Raw genomic sequence first — 19,342 nt, 5'->3', positions numbered from 1 at the left:
GACCCCAACCTTAACCACATCATTTCAGTTCCCTCAGCCTAATTTTCCTCATCTTTAAAGAAAGAAGTTCGACAAGTACTTTTTTTCGTAAGGGTTTCAGGGAGCTGGATCAGAGCCAGGGCAGGAATAAGAGAGGGTGCCAAATGGGCAGCTTCCGGTCCTTAGTCAAGTAGATAAAGTTGGCCTCAACGAGGATAAAGTTGATTTCAACCAGGCACACTTCCACTTTTACCAGTTTTCTACCCTTGGTCCTATATTTAACATCATTTGAAGGAGGAGTTCAAAATATTTTACGCTTTAAAACCACTGGATTATTAATACCTCTTGGGAAAGACAATCTTCAAGAGTGTCTCTTGAACCTATACATCTTAAGGGTGTGCCTAGCTACTCTTAACCTTGGCCATTCCTTGGATTTCTGTGTGCAGTGAGCAACCTCAGGGATGAGGTAATGTCTCTCTCTCTGGGACAAAGAGCAGACTACCTTACTAACTGCTTTAAAAGAGGTAGATTTCAGAATTCCCACTGTGGCGCAGCGGAAATGAATCCAACTAGTATTCATGAGGTTGACGATTTGATCCCTGACCTCCCTCAGTGGGTTAAGAGTCTGGCGTTTCCATGAACTGTGGTGTAGGTCACAGACAAGGCTTGGATTCTGCATCGCTGTGGTTGTGGCGTAGACCAGCAGCTACAGCTTCAATGTGACCCCTGGCCTGGGAACCTCCATATGCTGCAGGTGCGGCCCTAAAAAGCAAAACAACAAACAAACAAATAAATAAAAACAAGAAGCAGATTTCACAAGCTCAGAGCTCCTCACCTTTGACTCAGACCTGTGTGTACAGCGTCAGCCTAGGACTAAGTTACGTGATCCCCATGAGCGTGGGGGGCAAAAGGAACTGAAGCAAATATGCTGATGCTCATGCTGCCTCCTATGATGTGAATAATGAAATTCTTTGTCTCTGACCCAGGAGTCTCAAATCTATCTTGGCATCTCTGAAACAGTAACAAGTAAATTTATTAGTTTACAAGTAGAATAAGGTAAAGTCAAATCCTGGGCAGGACAATACCCTATTCTTAAACTCCTTGCTAAGATTTTCATGAATATTTGATATCTTTAAAAACTAGACCGGTCAAAATAGTAAGGTACTGACACTCCAAACTAGATACATCACTAACAGTGCTGGTCAAAAAGAATCTAGAGAAGTAAACTGTGCCTTAATGGAAATTTGTTACATGAAAAAAGTGGCACTAAAAACCAGACTAAAAATGATAAATTAATAATAGCAAAGAGACAAGTGGCTATACATTTTGAATCTGTAAAGTCAGATCCTTCACCTCAAACCATACCAAAAAAAAAAGGAAAAATACAGATAAATAAGTGATCGGAAGTGAAAAATAAAACTACAGATGTTTAGGAGTAAATGTGGAAGGCTATTTTTATAATAAAAATGTGAAAAGGCCTTTTTTAGCAAAATAAGCAATCAAGGAAAAATTAAAAGATTTGATTACATAAGTTTTTTTTAAAAAACCTCATGCACAGAAGAAAAGTTCATAAAGAAAGTCAAAAACAAGTGATCAACAGGGAAATCATTCAAGATATGATGACAAAGAATTAAATTCTCTAAAATATTTTGAGAAAGATAAGGACAGTATACATGAAAATATAGCCAAAGGGTATAAGTGGACAACTTAAAAAAAAAACAAAAACAAAAAAACAGGAGACTTACAAGTGGTTTATAAGCTCATAATGTTGATAAATATATGTTTACTCTGAAAAAAAGGTAGAAGAATATTATATAACAATTTCTGACTCTTGCAATTGATAATTATGAATGACTAGCCAGTATAGGAAACCAGATAGACTAAGAGTTTGTTGCTAGGACTTTATAATTCCTACCTTTTTGAATAAACTAATGTGGAAATTCTGTTAAACATCATTTGTGTTCACCTTCCCACCCATTTCAAGGAACTTATCTAACATATCAAAATAAGATGGAAAAATATATGTGCAGATGTTTTACTGTCATCTTATTTGTACAGGAACAGGAACTAGAAATATCTTCAATCTGTCAGTTTTCATGAGAAGAATGAACATCAGTATTAAAATACTGCAGGGCTATTCCCCTCAGAATGAGATTAAGTCAATGAGCATTCCTCTTGAAAGAATGTCCAAGGTATGAAGTTTTGTGGGGAAAAAAAAGAATTCAATGAAAATAAGTATGGTTAAGAATGCATATTCATTTCAAAATAAATACATCAGAAAGAGAAAGATAAATACCATATGATATCATCATATCTAGAGTCTAATATACGGCACAAATGAACCTTCCCACAGAAAAGAAAATCATGGACTTGGAGAAGGGACTTGTGGTTGCCAAGGGGAATGAGGAGGGAGTGGGTTGGATTGGGAGCTTGGGGTTAACAGATGAAGACTACTGTCTTTGGAATGGGTTAGCAATGAGATTCTACTGTGTAGCACTAGGAACTATGGTCACTTATGAGGGAGCATGATAATGTGAGAAAAAGGAATGTATACATGTATGTGTAAATGGGTCACACCATGCTGTACAGTAGAAAAAAAAATAATGTATTGGGGAAATTTTAAAAAATGGAAAAAATAAATAAATAAGAAATATAACTAGCTCACAAATTTTTAAAAAACCTCAAATTCTTTATATTTTACTATTTCCATAACCATTATAAAAACAAACAAAAAACCCATGTCTGAATAGATACTAAATCATTAACATGAAGTGCAAGGGGAAGGGGAAGCTATTCACTTTTTTTCAGACACTACAGTGGCTCTATGGACTGCTATAAGGAACACTGTTCCTTTAGTAATAGTTTTTGGAATAGAGTTTTTTTTTTTTTTGTCTCTTTGCTATGTCTTGGGCCGCTCCCACGGCATATGGAGGTTCCCAGGCTAGGGGTCGAATTGGAGCTGTAGCCACCGGCCTACGCCAGAGCCACAGCAACACGGGATCCGAGCCGCGTCTGCAACCTACACCACAGCTCATGGCAACGCAGGATCATTAACCCACTGAGCAAGGGCAGGGACCGAACCCGCAACCTCATGGTTCCTAGTCGGATTCATTAACCACTGCGCCACGACGGGAACTCCTGGAATAAAGATTTGAAAAGCAAATGAATGGCCACCAGGAGACGAAAGGAAGAAAACAGTGGACCAGATGATATAGTCAGATACTAACATTCTGTATCACTCAGTCTTCTGGAAGCAAATGACCCCAAAACAAATGATTTTCACCCAAAGCCACAGGGAGAATATGAACCACACCCAAGATTTTTGAAAAGAAATGACAGAGGAAACATCTGGAACCAGAGCAGTCAGCAGAGAAGATATCCTGAGCTAAAGGTTGGTATGGCTACAGTACACTAATAAATAGGTTAGATATCTCTTCTGATGATCAGCGGGACCTAGAACATTGATCCTCAGGCCAGGCCAGGCAAGGCCAGGCCAGGCATCAGTAGTTTATCTCCTGATGATGAGAGAACTACCTGCTTCGTGGACCATGCTAACAGAACCAGCTATCCTGTGTAACATGAGGAAATTAAGCTCTGGAAGAGATAATCAGAGTGCAACAAATATGATCATATTCATGCTTTTCTTGTATAAAGAGAAAGAAATATATCCTACACATCCATAGTCCACCAAGCATACATATGCCACTGCAAAATGACATGTGAAAAGGCAGTCATCACAGCAATAGTTAAGGAAGAAAAGCCTTACACAACAGTAATTAACATAAAATTATCAGTGAGATATTTTATATTATTCCTATTAAGTTTCTGAAACTCAATGTGCCTTTAGCACTTTTAGTAATCTTAAAGTGAGCTAGCCATCGGGCTCATTAGCCACATGTGTCTAGTGACTATCTTATAAGACAATGCCTAGTCAATGGCTTGTCATCCCTAGACAGTCGCATGTACTCAAAGGTGGTCAAAATAAAAATGGATAAAACTGCCATGGAGAACCAGTTTAAGATCTATGTAACCTATGGCCAACATCCCCACTCCCAGGAATGTAACAAAGGAGGCTATACGAAAATGCTGGTAGAAGTAAAGATTACCAGTCACTGCTTTCACCAATGGGACAGCATCATCTTCATGGAGTAAAGTCTCTGCATGCCTTGGCAGGAATATAACAGTATTTCTTACAGCTGGAGCAACCACGTTCTATGCCCTCGCACTTGTTATATATGAAAGCGGGGATATCATTTCATCATTCAGCCATATGCCTTCAACTAAATAAATGTTGACCAGCTGGTAGGCTTATCTGGAAAGAAACCTGGAAGGATGATGCTGGCATCCATGCTTAGCGGAAGCTCTCAATATGCACATGCTTCAAAGTTCAAGCATATAACCCAGCCACCAGTGTTTTGCAGGCCCCAAATGTTACCTGGTTTGGATGCACATATTAGCAAATTCATTGATATTAAATTTCTAGTAATTACCAACTTACACAACTTAGACATAAGAGAGCACAGAAGAAATGACATTCGTTATCCAGTTCCCTAGGTTACTTAAACATAGTCCAGGAGACAGAGCACTAGCTCAGATGCTGAATTATACCTTGTGGCCTGGTAGCTGCACCTCACTGATACTCATTCTCTTGATCTCTAAAGTAGCTGTAAAACCAACTCCCCAGGGTTGTTGTGAGAAAAACAACAACAGGCCTCGTTAAATACCAGTGTACTATTCCCCACAATGTTAGCACAATGTTTTGTCTAGATCAAAATGAGAATTATCCATTTACATTGAATATCTAAATAAAAGCGGTGAAAATAAATAAATAAATACATGAATAAAAGTTCTGGTAATCAAAGAAATACTAAACAAAGGCACAATACTATGAGCACATTCAGACTTCAAAATAAACCAATTTCATTTTAAATGATACTGTTCAAATTTGGAAAGGCCACATTAAGAAAGGAATCACACATACCAGTGGCAATGTCAACCACTACCACACATCCAAAGAGAATGTGCTATTTCAGGGTCCTGTTCCTCGACTTAGCAATCTCAGTACTAGTAAGCTTTCCTTGGGAAAAAGTTAAAAATACACATATTTATATCCCAAAATGTTCATCCTATTTAAAATTAGAAAATGAAAACAATCTAAACCCCTAGTATCAGGAACACTGGTCTCAAAAAACACACAACCATAGAACTGAATAATATGTAGTCATTTTATATATTTAAGAAATGTTTAATTGCATGTGAAAATGATACTAAATCATGTTAATAGTGGGACATAGAACTACCATATAGAGTTGAACATTAAATATGTAAAAATGCATAGAAAAAAGTTCCTGTTGTGGCTCAGAGGGTTAAGAATTCGACTATTACCCATGAGGATGCAGGTTCCATCCTGGCCTTACTCAGTGGATTAAGGATGGAGCATTGCCACGAGCTGTTCGATTCTACCCCTAACCTGGGAACTTCCATATGCCATGGGTGCAGCCTCTTAAAAAAAAAAAAAAATGCATAGAAAGGAACACAAATGAAGAAACTGCTTTTCTGTTTAAATTTATTTAAACAAAGTATCTCTATTTTCAATCCACATTTGGAGTTTTTGTTCAACGAAATAGCATTTAATAAAAAGGAACATCAAATTTCTCCTGAAGATTAGTAAGTAAAAATTTTGTTTCCACAAACTTATCAATTTTCTCATGTCAGTCAAAAAGTGCCATCAGGTGTCCTTCTTTGTTTAACATACCAGAAATTTTTACACAGAATATAGATCTCGGAGTTCCCGTCGTGGCGCAGTGGTTAACGAATCCGACTAGGAACCATGAGGTTGCGGGTTCGGTCCCTGCCCTTGTTCAGTGGGTTAACGATCCGGCTTTGCCGTGAGCTGTGGTGTAGGTTGCAGACGCGGCTCGGATCCCACGTTGCTGTGGCTCTGGCGTAGGCCAGTAGCTACAGCTCGATTGGACCCCTAGCCTGGGAACCTCCATATGCCACGGGAGCGGCCCAAGAAATAGCAAAAAGACAAAAAAAAAAAAGGAATATAGATCTCCAACAAAGAATTCTTTAAAAACTGATTATTTGCAAAATTCTTTTCTCCTTATTGACTTCTGATTGTTCTTTCAGTCTTTAATTGCTCATATGTATATATGTGTATGCACTTAAATGCTTTTTAGCCATAGAAATATTTTAAAGTATTAAGTTACAGTCTTTAAATTTAAGATATTACGTGTTTGCCAAACTAAAAAAGGCAGCACATTGCCACCAGGCCTTCCTGGAATATGGGAGAGAGTGCAAAAGCCACCTTGGTAATGATCTGAAGGAAGCTCAGTTACACTACTGGGTCTTAAATGGCTCAAAAGGCACATTTGTTGCCTGGTGACAAATATATGCTAGTATTTCAACATCATTTAGGCCATGCATAATTGTCTTACCAAGGGAGCAAAATTATGACTCTAGGACTTCCTGAAGCACAAGGAAACATAATTTACGTTATATTTTCATAGTAAAAAGTTACTTTTGAAAAGGGTGGTACAAACACAATAAATACTCACTATGGGTATCTCTGACTCCTTTTGTCTTTTGAAATGAACCAAAACGATTAAAATTCACTAGGTAAATTGATTACCAATTGGATCTGCTTTTCTCAGCACACTTCCAAATCCTATAAGGCTAGCTCTTTTAGAAAGCCTCACTGCCACTTCTAAAACTCCTTCAAAGACAAAATATTTCCTGATTTGGCAGAAATTGGCAGTTTGAAAATATTGTTCCTTGCTATCAGAGGTTAACAGATTATAATTCCATTTATACAAATTGGGCATAAAACAGTTAAACTACAAAGCTTAGGCTGAAGTCTGGTGACACCCTAGGGCACAGCAGGCAGCCTTGGCACTCTTCAGGTGCTATGGGAGAGGCTGAGTAGGAAATACAGGAAACAACCTTGGAGACAGGCGTGTTTGATTCATGGGTTGGGAGAAAGGAATACCGTTGGTAGCACCTAAACCATGACAACTTGAACTAGCTCTTCTCACCATCAGAAGAAAACAAAAATGGGGGAGGGCAGAGAGGCACCAGCAGGGAAAGACATCCTGCCTCACAGTGACTACAGTAGTAGAAGCAGAGGCTTATGACAGAATTCTATGAGTTTGTTTGTTTGTTTTTCTTTTTACAGCTGTACCTGTGACATACGGAAATTTACAGGCTTGGGGTCAAATCTGAGCTTCAGCTGCAGGCCTACAGCACAGCCACAGCTATGCTGGATCCGAGCTGCACCTGTGGCCTATGCTGCAGCTTACGGCAAAGCCAGATCCTTAACCCACTGAGTGAGACCAGGGATTGAACCTGTAACCTCATAGAGATAATGTTGGGTTCTTAACCTGCTGAGCCACAATAGGAACTCCTCCATGTGCTTTTTTAGAAAAATAAATGGAAATACATAGTTGAATTCTTTCTTGAGGAACACCACTTCTTCGCATTACAGGCAGAAAGTCTCAGTATTTTCAGAATGTGCTCTCTCAAACTGGAATAAAAATACAGTGCCAGCCCAGCAGAAAATCACAAGAAAAATATCACAAGCAGAACAAAGAAACCACAGAAATAAAACAAGGGTCAGGGAGGAGATACTTTCTAACCACTGAAAATGAGGAGAGATCAGTAAGTAGCACGAATGCTGGGATAACACCATGGGCTAAGCACATATACCATAATGACAATTTCCTGGATATATATGTACATGTACATTAGCACATATGCAAACACAAGATGCCTTTTTCTTAACTAATCCCTTCTGTCAGTCCTCTAATGTCTTCTAAGTAAAAGAGTAGAACTACTAAAACATGGATTAATTTAACTAACCTTCATTCACTCCCTTGATGCCAGGTCAGCCAATGGACCTTACCTATAGACCAAGGAAATTAAGACCAGCTAAAAACTTCAGGTGGATTAACAGAGTCAGGTTGAGCCAAGAACATGATTCAATTGCTTTTCTTACATCAAATTTTGTTCTCCTTCCAGATTCTAAGAAATGGCCACAGAGAAAAATAACCTGAACAATGAGAGATCAACTAAATTCCACTAATCCCATATTTAAAATAGGACTTCAGCAATACTTGCTGAAAAGACTGTCTTTTTTCCATTTTCTGTTCTTGCCTCCTTTGTTAAAGATTAATTGGCCATAGGTGTCTGGGTTTATTTCTGGGTTATCTATTCTGTTCCAGTGGTCTGTATGTCTGTTTTGGTATCAGTACCACACTGTCTTGATTACTGTGGCTTTGTAATATTGCCTGAAGTCTGGGAGAGTTATGCTTCCTGCTTGGTTTTCGTTCCTCCAAAAAATCAAATAATTGAAAATAAACCTGACCAAGGAGGTGAAAGACTTATATGCTGAGAACTATAAAACATTAATTAAGGAAATTAAAGAAGATCCAAAGAAATGGAAAGACAATCCATGCTCATGGGTCGGAAAAATTAATATTGTAGAAATGGCCATGCTACCCAAAGCAATCTATAGACTTGATAAAATCCCTATCAAATTACCCATGACATTTCTCAGAGAACTAGAACAAACAATCCAAAAATTTATATGGAACCACAAAAGACCTGGAATTGCCAAAGCAATTTTGAGAAAGCTTTTGCACAGCAAAGGAAACCAAAAAGAAAACAAAAAAACAACTTATAGAATGGGAGAAAACACTTAAATGATGCAACTGACAAGGGCTTAATCTCTAAAATATACAAACAATTTACACAACTCAACAGCAAAAAAGCCAACAACCCAATGGAAAAAATGGGCAAAAGATCTGAATAGACATTTCTCCAAAGAAGCACATGAAAAAATGTTCAACATCACTGATTATCAAGAGAAATGCAAATCAAAACTACCATGAGACGAGACACACCTCACACAAGTCAGAATAGCCATCATTAATAAGTCCACAAATAACAAATCCTGGAGGGGGTGTGGAGAAAAGGGAACCCTCCTGCACTGTTGGGGAGAATGTAAGCTGGTACAACCACTAAGGAGATCAGTATGGAGACACCTTAGAAAACTATACATAGAACTCCCATATGACCCAGCAATCCCACTCTGGGACAAAACTCTCCTTGAAAAAGACACATGCACCTGTATGTTCACTGCAGCACTATTCACAATAGCCAAGACATGAAAACAACCCAAATGTCCATCAACAGATAATTGGATTAGGAAGATGTGGTATATATACGCAATGGAATAGTACTCAGTCATAAAAAAGAACCAAATAATGCCATTTGCAGCAACATGGATGGAACTAGAGACTCTCATACTGAGTGAAGAAAGTCAGAAATAGAAAGACAAATACCATATGATATCATTTATATCTGGAATCTAATATATAGCACAAATGAACCTTTCCACAGAAAAGAAAATCACAGACTTGGAGAATAGACTTGTGGTTGCCAAGGGGGAGGGAGTGGGATGGATGGGGAACTTGGGGTTACTAGATGCAGACTATTGCCATTGGAATGGATAGGCAATGAAGTCCTGCTCTATAGCACTGGGTACTATGTCTGGTCACTTGTGATGGAGCATGATAATGTTGAGAAAAAAGAATCTACACATGTTTGTGTAACTGGGTCACCATGCTGTACAGTAGAAAGTTGACAGAACAATGTAAACCAGCTATAATGAAAAAAATTAAAAAATGAAAAATAAATAAAATAGGACTTCACCTAAACCATTTTAAAACTGAAAATCATTTATATTTTCAAATTATTGAAATTCCACACATGTCCTAAATTATCCTCTTCTTGATTCAAGAAATCTCCTTTTCAAATGACCACTTCTGAAATAGGATTTACCAACACACAGAAAATCAAAGATTATCCTGAAAGGTTTATTTCATCTGAACCCAAAGACTCTCATTTTACACCTCCAAACACTGAAAGAATTCTATTAATCCCCCCCCCCCCCACACACACACATTATAGCTTCCCTCTTTTTTAGTGTGCATAAAATACACTTTAAATGCAAACATTATAGTTGTCTTTCAGTGGTGTAGTTAGTTTTATAACTATTTAAATTAACTGCATGGTGTTGATACCATAAGGCTTCTCATTAAAGGGTACAATTTTTTAAATCTCTGGTTTTCCTAGGAAAAGCAAAATTTCCCTCCTCATAAGTACACAATAAAAATATCTCTTCTAAACATGTGGAAGACGTTTAAGGTTGCCTTTTTCAGTTTTGCTTTTGCATTGAAACCCAAATACTAGATAATTACTGTTGTTACCACTCTTGAAGTGTTGAGAGAAATCAAATTGTATCCACCTTTAGGATGGATGTGGTTAACATTATTCATCAAGTTAAAGAGGATAAAAATCAGCTTAAGTCTAAAGCAATGGGACAACATGGAATAGATTTCCAAAATAAAAAAAAATTTAAATATTCTTTTAATAAATTTAGCTCAAAAACAACATCAAGTATCCCTAAAGCTTCTTCTGTTTAGTTGCTAAAAATCTGTTCAATTTTTTTCCATTCCAGTGAATTATAAAATCAAAGAGAGTGGAATAAAATAAGCCTTAAGTATTCTTGATTTGTATAAAAACAATGAACAATTATTTAATCTCAATCTCAAAATGTTTACTAAAACACCAGTGTTACTTGTCTAAACAGCAGAAATAACTCAGCCCTTCAGCCTCCCAAGATCCAAATATCCTAATATGTTTAACATACAACTAATGCTTATAGATTCATTCTTCTACTGTAACTATATAAGGTAGAAATTCACTATCTGATTTTGGTCACTTACATTCTGGAAAATGTGTTCTTGTCATTCTATGGGGAAAAAAATCCTTGGCATGAGTCACTGAAATCTATATAACTTCTTTCTATCCATGGTTCTAAATAAAGTGCTCTATTTATGCCAGATAACAGCTCCAACAGAATTATAAAAAGTCTAGACACTATATATTTGAACCAATATTTTCTAGTAGACAATCTTATTAACTTACACAAGCTCTTAACAACTTTTGTAAAATAACAGATGTCATTTTGTCTATGGATTGCACCCAATCAACCTTTCTTGTATTAAAGACACTGGAAGGATTAGAGACTGAAAACAGTAAATTACAACTCATATTTGGTGTTTTTAGGTGAAAACTACATAGTCCTCCAAAGCTATAGATTGTTAACTTACAAAGGATTGGGACAATTTTTATTTTACATTGCCAGCTTATTTCCCCTTCTTACTTCTGGTACGCTAAGCCAGAAAAGTATCAATTATGTGAACTTTTAATAAGAAAGTACACCTGTAATAAGTAATTGAAACTACTTCAAGGATACCAACATCAATTTTTCTTTACGAGAAATGTATTTTTTTGCCCAGAAACGTGGTTCTCAAAAATATTTCAGAATAAACACGACATACTTTCTACAAGTAATACAAATATTGCTTACCTCAGTCAAGTGTGGTGTAGGGTTAAATCCACAAAGGTTACACACTTGTTTCTTGCATTCAGTGCACGTACTGAAGTTAGGAGGATCCTTTGAACCCATGTTGAGTTTAGTTTTGCAGAGAGGACAGGCTGATTCTGGTATGGGGGTGTCCTCCATTTTTGGGGAGGGAACAGCCTTTTGAGGCTCAGCTGTTGAAGGTTTGCTATCTTTAGTGGGTAGAGGCTTCTTTTCTGTTTCTGTTCTTTTTACTATTGAAACCTGTTCAGCTTTGGGCTCTAATTTTTCAGCTTTTGTCTCCTTTTTCACAGATGTCACCTTTGCAGGTGCTGGTGGTACTGGACCTGTGGGCTTGGGTGGCCCCTGCGAAGTAGGTGGCTGTGAAGGAGGGGCTTGTTTTGTTGGGGCTGCCGGGCCACCCTGTGAATGAGATCCAGGCTGACCGGCCGTGGAGATGAGATTGGATGCTTGGCTGAAGATGGATGCCCCAAACCCAAAGAGTTTCCCAGTCACAGTTTCTTGAGGAGTTGTGGGCTGTGACTTAGGGGCATCGGTAATACTTCCCAGACTCAGACTAAAACGTCTCGACTGCTCCTGAGGCTTTGGGGGCTGTGGGGATGGGGGGGCAGTTTGGCCAGTGGGAGGGCGTGGACCCTGAGGTGTCGGTGACCCTTTTGGCATCAGCTTGGCATCTGGTTTAGGACTCGTTTTGGTTTGTGCTTTCTTGGGTTCATCTCTCTTTTGAACTGGATCAACTTGTTTTTGACCTTTGCTCTCTGAACTGGGCCCAGGATGTTCAATAATTTTCGAATCTGATGCAGGTCGAGGTATGACTTTAGCATCTGATGAGGTGACTTTTTCTCCTGTTGGTGGAAAAGTTTTTGAGGGTTTGGCAGAGTCTGGTTTTGGAGGAGGAGCTGTTTTCCCTTGATCCTGTGATGGTACTTGGGAGCTTGGAATATCAGGTTTGGGTGCTGCTGACGACAAAGATACAACATCTGGGGCTGGCTTTACCATTTTGGGCTGCTTTGGTTTTTCATCAGCCACAGAGACCTTGGCCGGTTCAGATGGGACAGAAGGCTCTTTGGGGGTTGCTGGCTTGGGTTGGGACTCTGCCGCAAGAGGCTGCTGGGCTGTGACTGGGAGGGGACCGTGAAGGGTTGCTTGTTTCACTAGCGGTGGGGGCTTTTTAGACTCAGGTGCCTTAGAGACATCCTGTTTGGGTGTAGTATCCTTCTTTGGAGAAGTTGGCTGTGACAGTAACGACGGTTTGCTTCTTGCTGAGGTGAGAACAGGGGAAGCCTTCGGTTTCGGCTGGGGTGATGACGGAATTGGAGCCAGGTCACCTCCTAGTGCTCTTTGCATCTGACAGTTTAGACAGAGCCACTCTTTTATCTAGAAATAATATAAAACAATGGTCAGTGAAATAATAACAATGTAAAGACAGAAACCTTTTTAAAAATGCATGGTCTGTTCTGAAATTATGTCTCTCATCATGCAGAACATAAAATATAAATAATGGAATTCAGAGACTTAAGCACTCTATATTTTAAGAAAAATAAAAATAAACATAGAACTGTATTTTTCTTCTAATGTTCATTTTGTTTACTTTGCCTTTGACTTACTCAAAGTTTGACTACTCCTAGAAACAGAAAACCATCTATGATAAAAGAAAATAAATTATAACATATTAGATTCCAAGATCAGTTATATTAGATATTTTCTCTAATGACAGTTTATAGTTTTAGTTATATAGCCCAGAGTATGCTTGTCAATTAATAAAACACATTGCTAATTTCTTAAATTAGCAGAAGCATTACTTCCACATCCAAGGTGACATAATCAAATGTGAGAAAATAATAACTGTAACTGTGGTGAGTTAGAAAATTCCCTATTAAGAAAAGAAAGAAAAAAAATGGCATCCCCTCAAAGTATCATAGATATCATGATCTAATGGAAAAAACACTGTTTCTTTATAATTTTTATGAATATACTGGGAAGAGCAATATAAGTAAGCAATACAATTGTTTGACTGGTGAGACATGTATGTATGTGAGATACATGCCATATATGTATATACATATATATATGTATATGATGTATAGCATAAGTGTTCCTGCACTTCTCATATCATATTCATTGTTAAAAGGCAGTGTTGTACTTGGTCTTACTACATTTTAGAAGATAATTTTAAGGTACCTCTGTTTAACATTTACCTTTTTTTTATTCCAAAATAATACATGCTGATTACACAAAATTTTAAGTATCACCAAAGTAATTTAGAAGGGTAAATTCTACAAGATATAGATCTTTAACTCCCAAAGTAAACAGTGTTACCAGTTTAGCACTGAAGTTCTTTGTTTACAATTCTACACAATGAAAACTAAATATAAGGAGCATAAGTGGGAGTTCCCGTAGTGGCGCAGTGGTTAACGAATCTGACTAGGAACCATGAAGTTACGGGTTCGATCCCTGCCCTTGCTCAGTGGGTTAAGGATCCGGCGTTGCTGTGAGCTGTGGTGTAGGTTGCAGACGCGGCTAGGATCCCACGTTGCTGTGGCTCTGGTGTAGGCTGGCAGCTACAGCTCCAGTTAGACCCCTAGCCTGGGAACCTCCCATATGCCGCAGGAGCCGCCCAAGAAATGGCAAAAAGACAAAAAAAAAGAAAAAAAAAGGAGCATAAGTGCCAGAAAAGTTTTCCACAGTACAAAAGTATGACATATTAGCCTGGCAAACAACATACTTGCTATTTGAAACAATTCTCTTTTGAAAAGAAACTGGACTAATCATTCCTAAACTTTTAAAAACTTCCTTTTCGCTTGACAGTTTACACTGTCAAACTTTAAAAATATACTATACTGTATCATTTTCTTAATCATTAAAATTAACAAGCACATTGAAATTATTTAAACTTAGGTACCATTATAACAGGACTTATTTTGAAATCTCATATGAAAGTAAATATTTGTTTGGAGAAAGCTGATGGAGATTTTCAATTCCAAGCAACAAGTTATACATCTGCTTAAAAATCTAAATGAAAAAGTAAAATTAGGAGTTCTCATTGTAGCTCAGCAGGTTAAGAACCTGACACAGGGTCCATGAGGATACAGGCTTGATCCCTGGCCTCACTCAGTAGGTTAAGGATCCAGTCTTGCCTCAAGCTGTGGCATAGGACACAGATGCAGCTTGGATCTGGCATGGCTGTGGCTTAGACCTGCAGCTGCAGCTCCAATTTGACTCCTAGCCAGGGAACTTCCATATGCTATAGGTGTGGCCTTAAAAACAAACAAACAAAAAAAGCAACCTTAAAACATTTGTGGAGTTCCCATCATGGCTCAGTGGATAACGAATCTGACTAGGAACCATGAGGTTTGTGGGTACAATCCCTGGCCTCGCTCAGTGGGTTAAAGAGCCAGCGGTGCCATGAGCTGTGGTGTAGGTTGCAGACACGGCTTGGATCTGGCATTGGTGTGGCTGTGACATAGACCTGCGGCTACAGCACTGATTAGACCCCTAGCCTGGCAATCTCCATATGCCACAGGTGCAGCCCTAGAAAAATATAAAAAAACAAACATAACAAAACAACAACAACAACAAAAAACCAACATTTGTTACATATAGGTGGGAGATACTTGGATGTTTATTACCTTTGTTTTCAATCTGAATGTTAAGTATTTATGTATTTGCTATACTTTTATCTTTACCTTTCTCTATGTTTGAGGCATTTCACAAAACAAACAACCTTTTAAACATATAAATATTTAAACCCCAAAACATAATCAAGCAATTGGTTACTTATGCAAATACCATGACTAAAGGTGAACTTGAATTTAAGGGAACTCACTCCATGTTGTCCCGTCTTCCGGGGAGGAACTCTCTCTATAAACATGCATCTACTAACTCAACCAGCTCCCCCACTGCCAATATCAATTTTGCTGCTCTACTATTTATATTTTCTCATTTTTTTCCACAGTCTTAAATGACATCATATCACCTCATAACCATGTAGCCAGATATGATAAAAAAAGAAACATAAAATTTAAAGCGTAATTCCTTACCTATATTTTATCACTGATTTTTTTTTCTATGAAATATCATATTAGACCTGTATCACCATGAATCACTTTAAATGACAAACCTCTAGGGCTAGTTAACTGTCATTATATTAACTGCTCTCATTCTTTTTGACAAGTGTCATAGCCAAAGCCAATGCAAACTTTATTCACCTGTTTCTTTCTTTATTCAAATATTTATTGAGCAACTTCTACTTAGTATGTACCACTAAACAAAAGAGACAAAAACCCTTGTCCTTATGGAGATGACATTTTGCTTCCAAATGTCAGAGAGGAAACAGGTTAAGGCATACTGTAATTTCAAGATTATCATAGATATATAAAAAGTATGTGATGATATTGAGATGAGTCTTTTTTTCCTTTCTTCCAGCAAGTTCCCCCTCAAATTTCCAACCCCCAATTTTTTTGGTTGTATTTGGTTTCATCAGTAAAATGTGACATCACTTTGCAATGTGAACAATGGTGCTTCTTGCATGGCTAGCCAGCAGGCTCTCACTCTACCTTTGGACCACTGAAAACTTAGAGCACGACCATGGCACATCTACTGTGATTGACATCAACACACATTCTATACTGTTCTCATTCCAAAATCAAATTTTTTTCATAGTTTATCAATGTAGGGAGTTCCCTCTGTGGCAGAGCAGAAACGAATCCGACTAGAATCCATGAGGATGTGGGTTCAAACCCTGGCCTCGCTCAGTGGGTCGGGGATCCAGAGTTGCTGTGAGCTGTGGTGTAGGTCACAGACACAACTCAGATCCCGCCATTGCTGTGGCTGTGCTGTAGGCCAGCAGTTGCAGCTCCGATTTGACCCCTAGCCTAGGAACTTCCATATGCCATGGGTGCAGCCCTAAAAAGCCAAAAAAAAAAAAAAAAGGTTTATCAATGTATATGACTATGTCTCCAAAGAAGCAGACAAGGGAGAGTTAGGAAAAGAGATGTGGAAAACATAGGTCACTGCTTCTTCCCCAGGACACAATTCTGCTTTTCTCTTACTACACCCTGTTTCTGAACAGATGCCATTGGACCATCTTTTGTCCTTCTAATGACCACATTTTCTTCATTTTGCTAAACAGCACATAAGACATTTGATCCCTCAATGTTCTTCCTCTCTGAGAGAACACAGGTGAAAATCACTGCAGCTTTCACAATATGAAAAGCTTTTCATCCTCTTAGGATTTTTGTTCTAGAAACAGACTTTTTTTTTTAAATTTATTTAATTCTACTGGCAAAATGTGTTGAAAATAGGAGTTTGGTTTCAGAACTTAATCTACTACTGAACACAGCCATGTTCCCAATTCTCTGATTCGGCCGAAAAACAAAAACAACCAAAGCTTCCTATACATTGAGAAAACAAAAAAGTCCACAGCTGGCCCTGCCATTAACATCATGAACCATCCTTCACTTTTTTGCAAAGTAGCAAGGGAGAGTAAAGAGCAGTAAGAGCACCTCTGCCCTCTCAGTCATGTGAGTTAGAAACCCTGTTATATTTGTACTGCATTCTCAATTATTCCTCAAGTGTGTCTGTCTGTGCTGCTTGTGAAAGGAAATTTCCCATTGGTTCGTTCTCATTTTCAAACCCACTGTTCCTAATCTGGCCTTTGTCATTTCTCAAATACCTTACACCTCCACCAAATATAACCTATTTAAAACAAACCACCACAGAAGGGGTTGACTCTAACTCTTCCATTCAAAGCGCAATGCCTCTCCAATAACTGTGAAATAAAGGTAAATTTATTTTGCCAGAAATTAAAAATAAATGCCTTTGTTAGTGTTCCTGTGACAGCACTTGCATAACTCTATCTCCAGGGCCATATTTCCCAAGAGACTGTAAAAAACAAATGATACAAACTTCCTGGTATAGTCCAATCCTTTAGTCATTATAGATGTCCACAAATATTTTTTAGTTGGTCTGAATTAAAGAAATTAAAGTGTTTATGCTCTTCAAGCTACACCATTTCTGTGTTTATTCTGTTCATCCCCACTGTTTACCTAGCCTGAATGGCAGGCTTGTGCCTTCACTTTCTGGTCACATGCCATTCTCTCTTCCCTGTCCTTCTGGCCATGGACCATCTATCCTCATTTTGATTCAAAACTGAAGAAACCCCCAATAACTACCATACCTGTTAACCATACATATTTAGCACTTGGGGACAACCACTGTCTTGTTTCACTTCTAAAATTAAATGTTTATCTATAACTCTGAGCCAAGATGAACCTCAGTTTACTACCATCATTGCCTCAGACACCTGCAGCCAGTTCCATTTGGTGCCCATATCTGTAATACTACTGGTTCCCCTAGTTCTGCATGATTGGGTCTTCATTCCACTATAGCCATGAATGAGATCTTAGATTTTAATTCTCAACACTTCTTCCCTATGCTACAGAAATCAGACAATACCCAAGGCCAAATCTAATTCCAAAGAAGTGCACCAATGCTTCATAAATGACTTCCCAGGTCCCCTGACACAAGTAGTACCCACTTCCTAATACTGACACCCAACCAAACACATCCATTTGATAAATAATTGGAGAAATGGAAGAAACGATACCAGGGAAGCCCACAATTGTACCAATATGTCCCAGAAGGACTCTGACCTCCAATATACAAGCACTAAAATGAAACAATCTATGTTAGATAAATACGTCATGTCTTAACTATTCCTAAATTCTAGATTTTACATAACAAGTAAGGAAAAAAATAGGCATCTTTTGCTTTCCCCACCTACAGGCTTACTTCGAGAAAGTAAATAAATGGAATTCGAGATCTGGAGACACAATTGTTTAGTGAGCTACTGTAATTCAATTAGCTCCAGGGAACAGAACAAAAGAAAGGCATAAAATTGTTCATTCAGTCTTGTGACTTAATATGCTACATAAATGGGGGTAGAAAGCCAACCAGGATTTCTGCTCATTTTGAGGTCACTGTGTATCTTAACACAGACCTACTTATACTTATTAACACATCTATTTAATCCAATCCTCTTGGTTCCCTTTTACTGAACCTTTGTTATGTACCAGAGCTGAGTCATGAGAAATACAGTAATACAACTTCACTAACTAAGGCTTTTGCTGGATAATCATAAATGTCTTATTAAATGTTTCAAGGGGTACCACTTGAAAGTTTAATTGGGAATTTCACAGGGTCAATTAATGATGCCACTTTCAAAAAAGTATCAAAACTATTGATTATTGAAAAATTAGATTCTTTTTCTTAAGAGTCTGCATTTAATAATAATTTAAGACATTAATTCAATACATCTAAGCAATAAGGTGAGTTGGTAAACGTTGGGGTTCCAAAATTAAAGCATATTCTTGCTTGGAACTATTATTAATCTATTTGACCTCAAAAGAGAATGGAAGCTTCTCATCAAAGTAAAAACAGTCCAGAAGGCATAATGACTAACAGCCACCCTTCAATGTGCTCCAAACTGGACATTTTAAACCCCAAATCTACATAAGATTAATAATGGAATATCTGCTTAACAACATAGCATCACACTAGGAATAATGCAATATCTAAAGAACAAACACAATATAGGGATTTATACTTGCCAGTTTTCATACCACTCACATTAGTTCATGAACACAATTTCTTCAGTCATACATTCATCCTGCCCTTATACTAAAAAATCTGTTATTTTCATACTTCTTGATGTATCACAACTAAACTCTTCTACAAACCAAGGCATCTAAATGTACCATTTACTCCATCAAGGCAGTATTCTCTTTCTTTCTTGAGTTATGATTTGATCAAATTGGTACTTCTCTTCCTGTCCTTTATAGTCCATGATAACCTTCCTCCTTTACCACTTAGTGTTACAGTATCCACTAAGGTCTGCCCCTTCTCAACTAT

General features: G+C 37.9%; 1 protein-coding gene across 1 annotated transcript in view; it reads right to left on the bottom strand.

Moving 5' to 3' along the window:
• The window catches only part of PCLO (piccolo presynaptic cytomatrix protein), a 400,569-nt gene that overhangs the window by 361,599 nt on the left and 19,628 nt on the right, over window positions 1–19,342 (bottom strand). Inside the window, 1 exon segment of the mRNA XM_047753722.1 lies at window positions 11,417–12,808. Coding sequence (XP_047609678.1) covers window positions 11,417–12,808 — 1,392 coding nt within the window.

This window comes from Phacochoerus africanus, chromosome 11 (genome assembly GCF_016906955.1).
Source record: "Phacochoerus africanus isolate WHEZ1 chromosome 11, ROS_Pafr_v1, whole genome shotgun sequence".
Lineage (NCBI taxonomy): Eukaryota > Metazoa > Chordata > Mammalia > Artiodactyla > Suidae > Phacochoerus > Phacochoerus africanus.
This window is presented reverse-complemented; position numbering and strand designations above follow the sequence as displayed.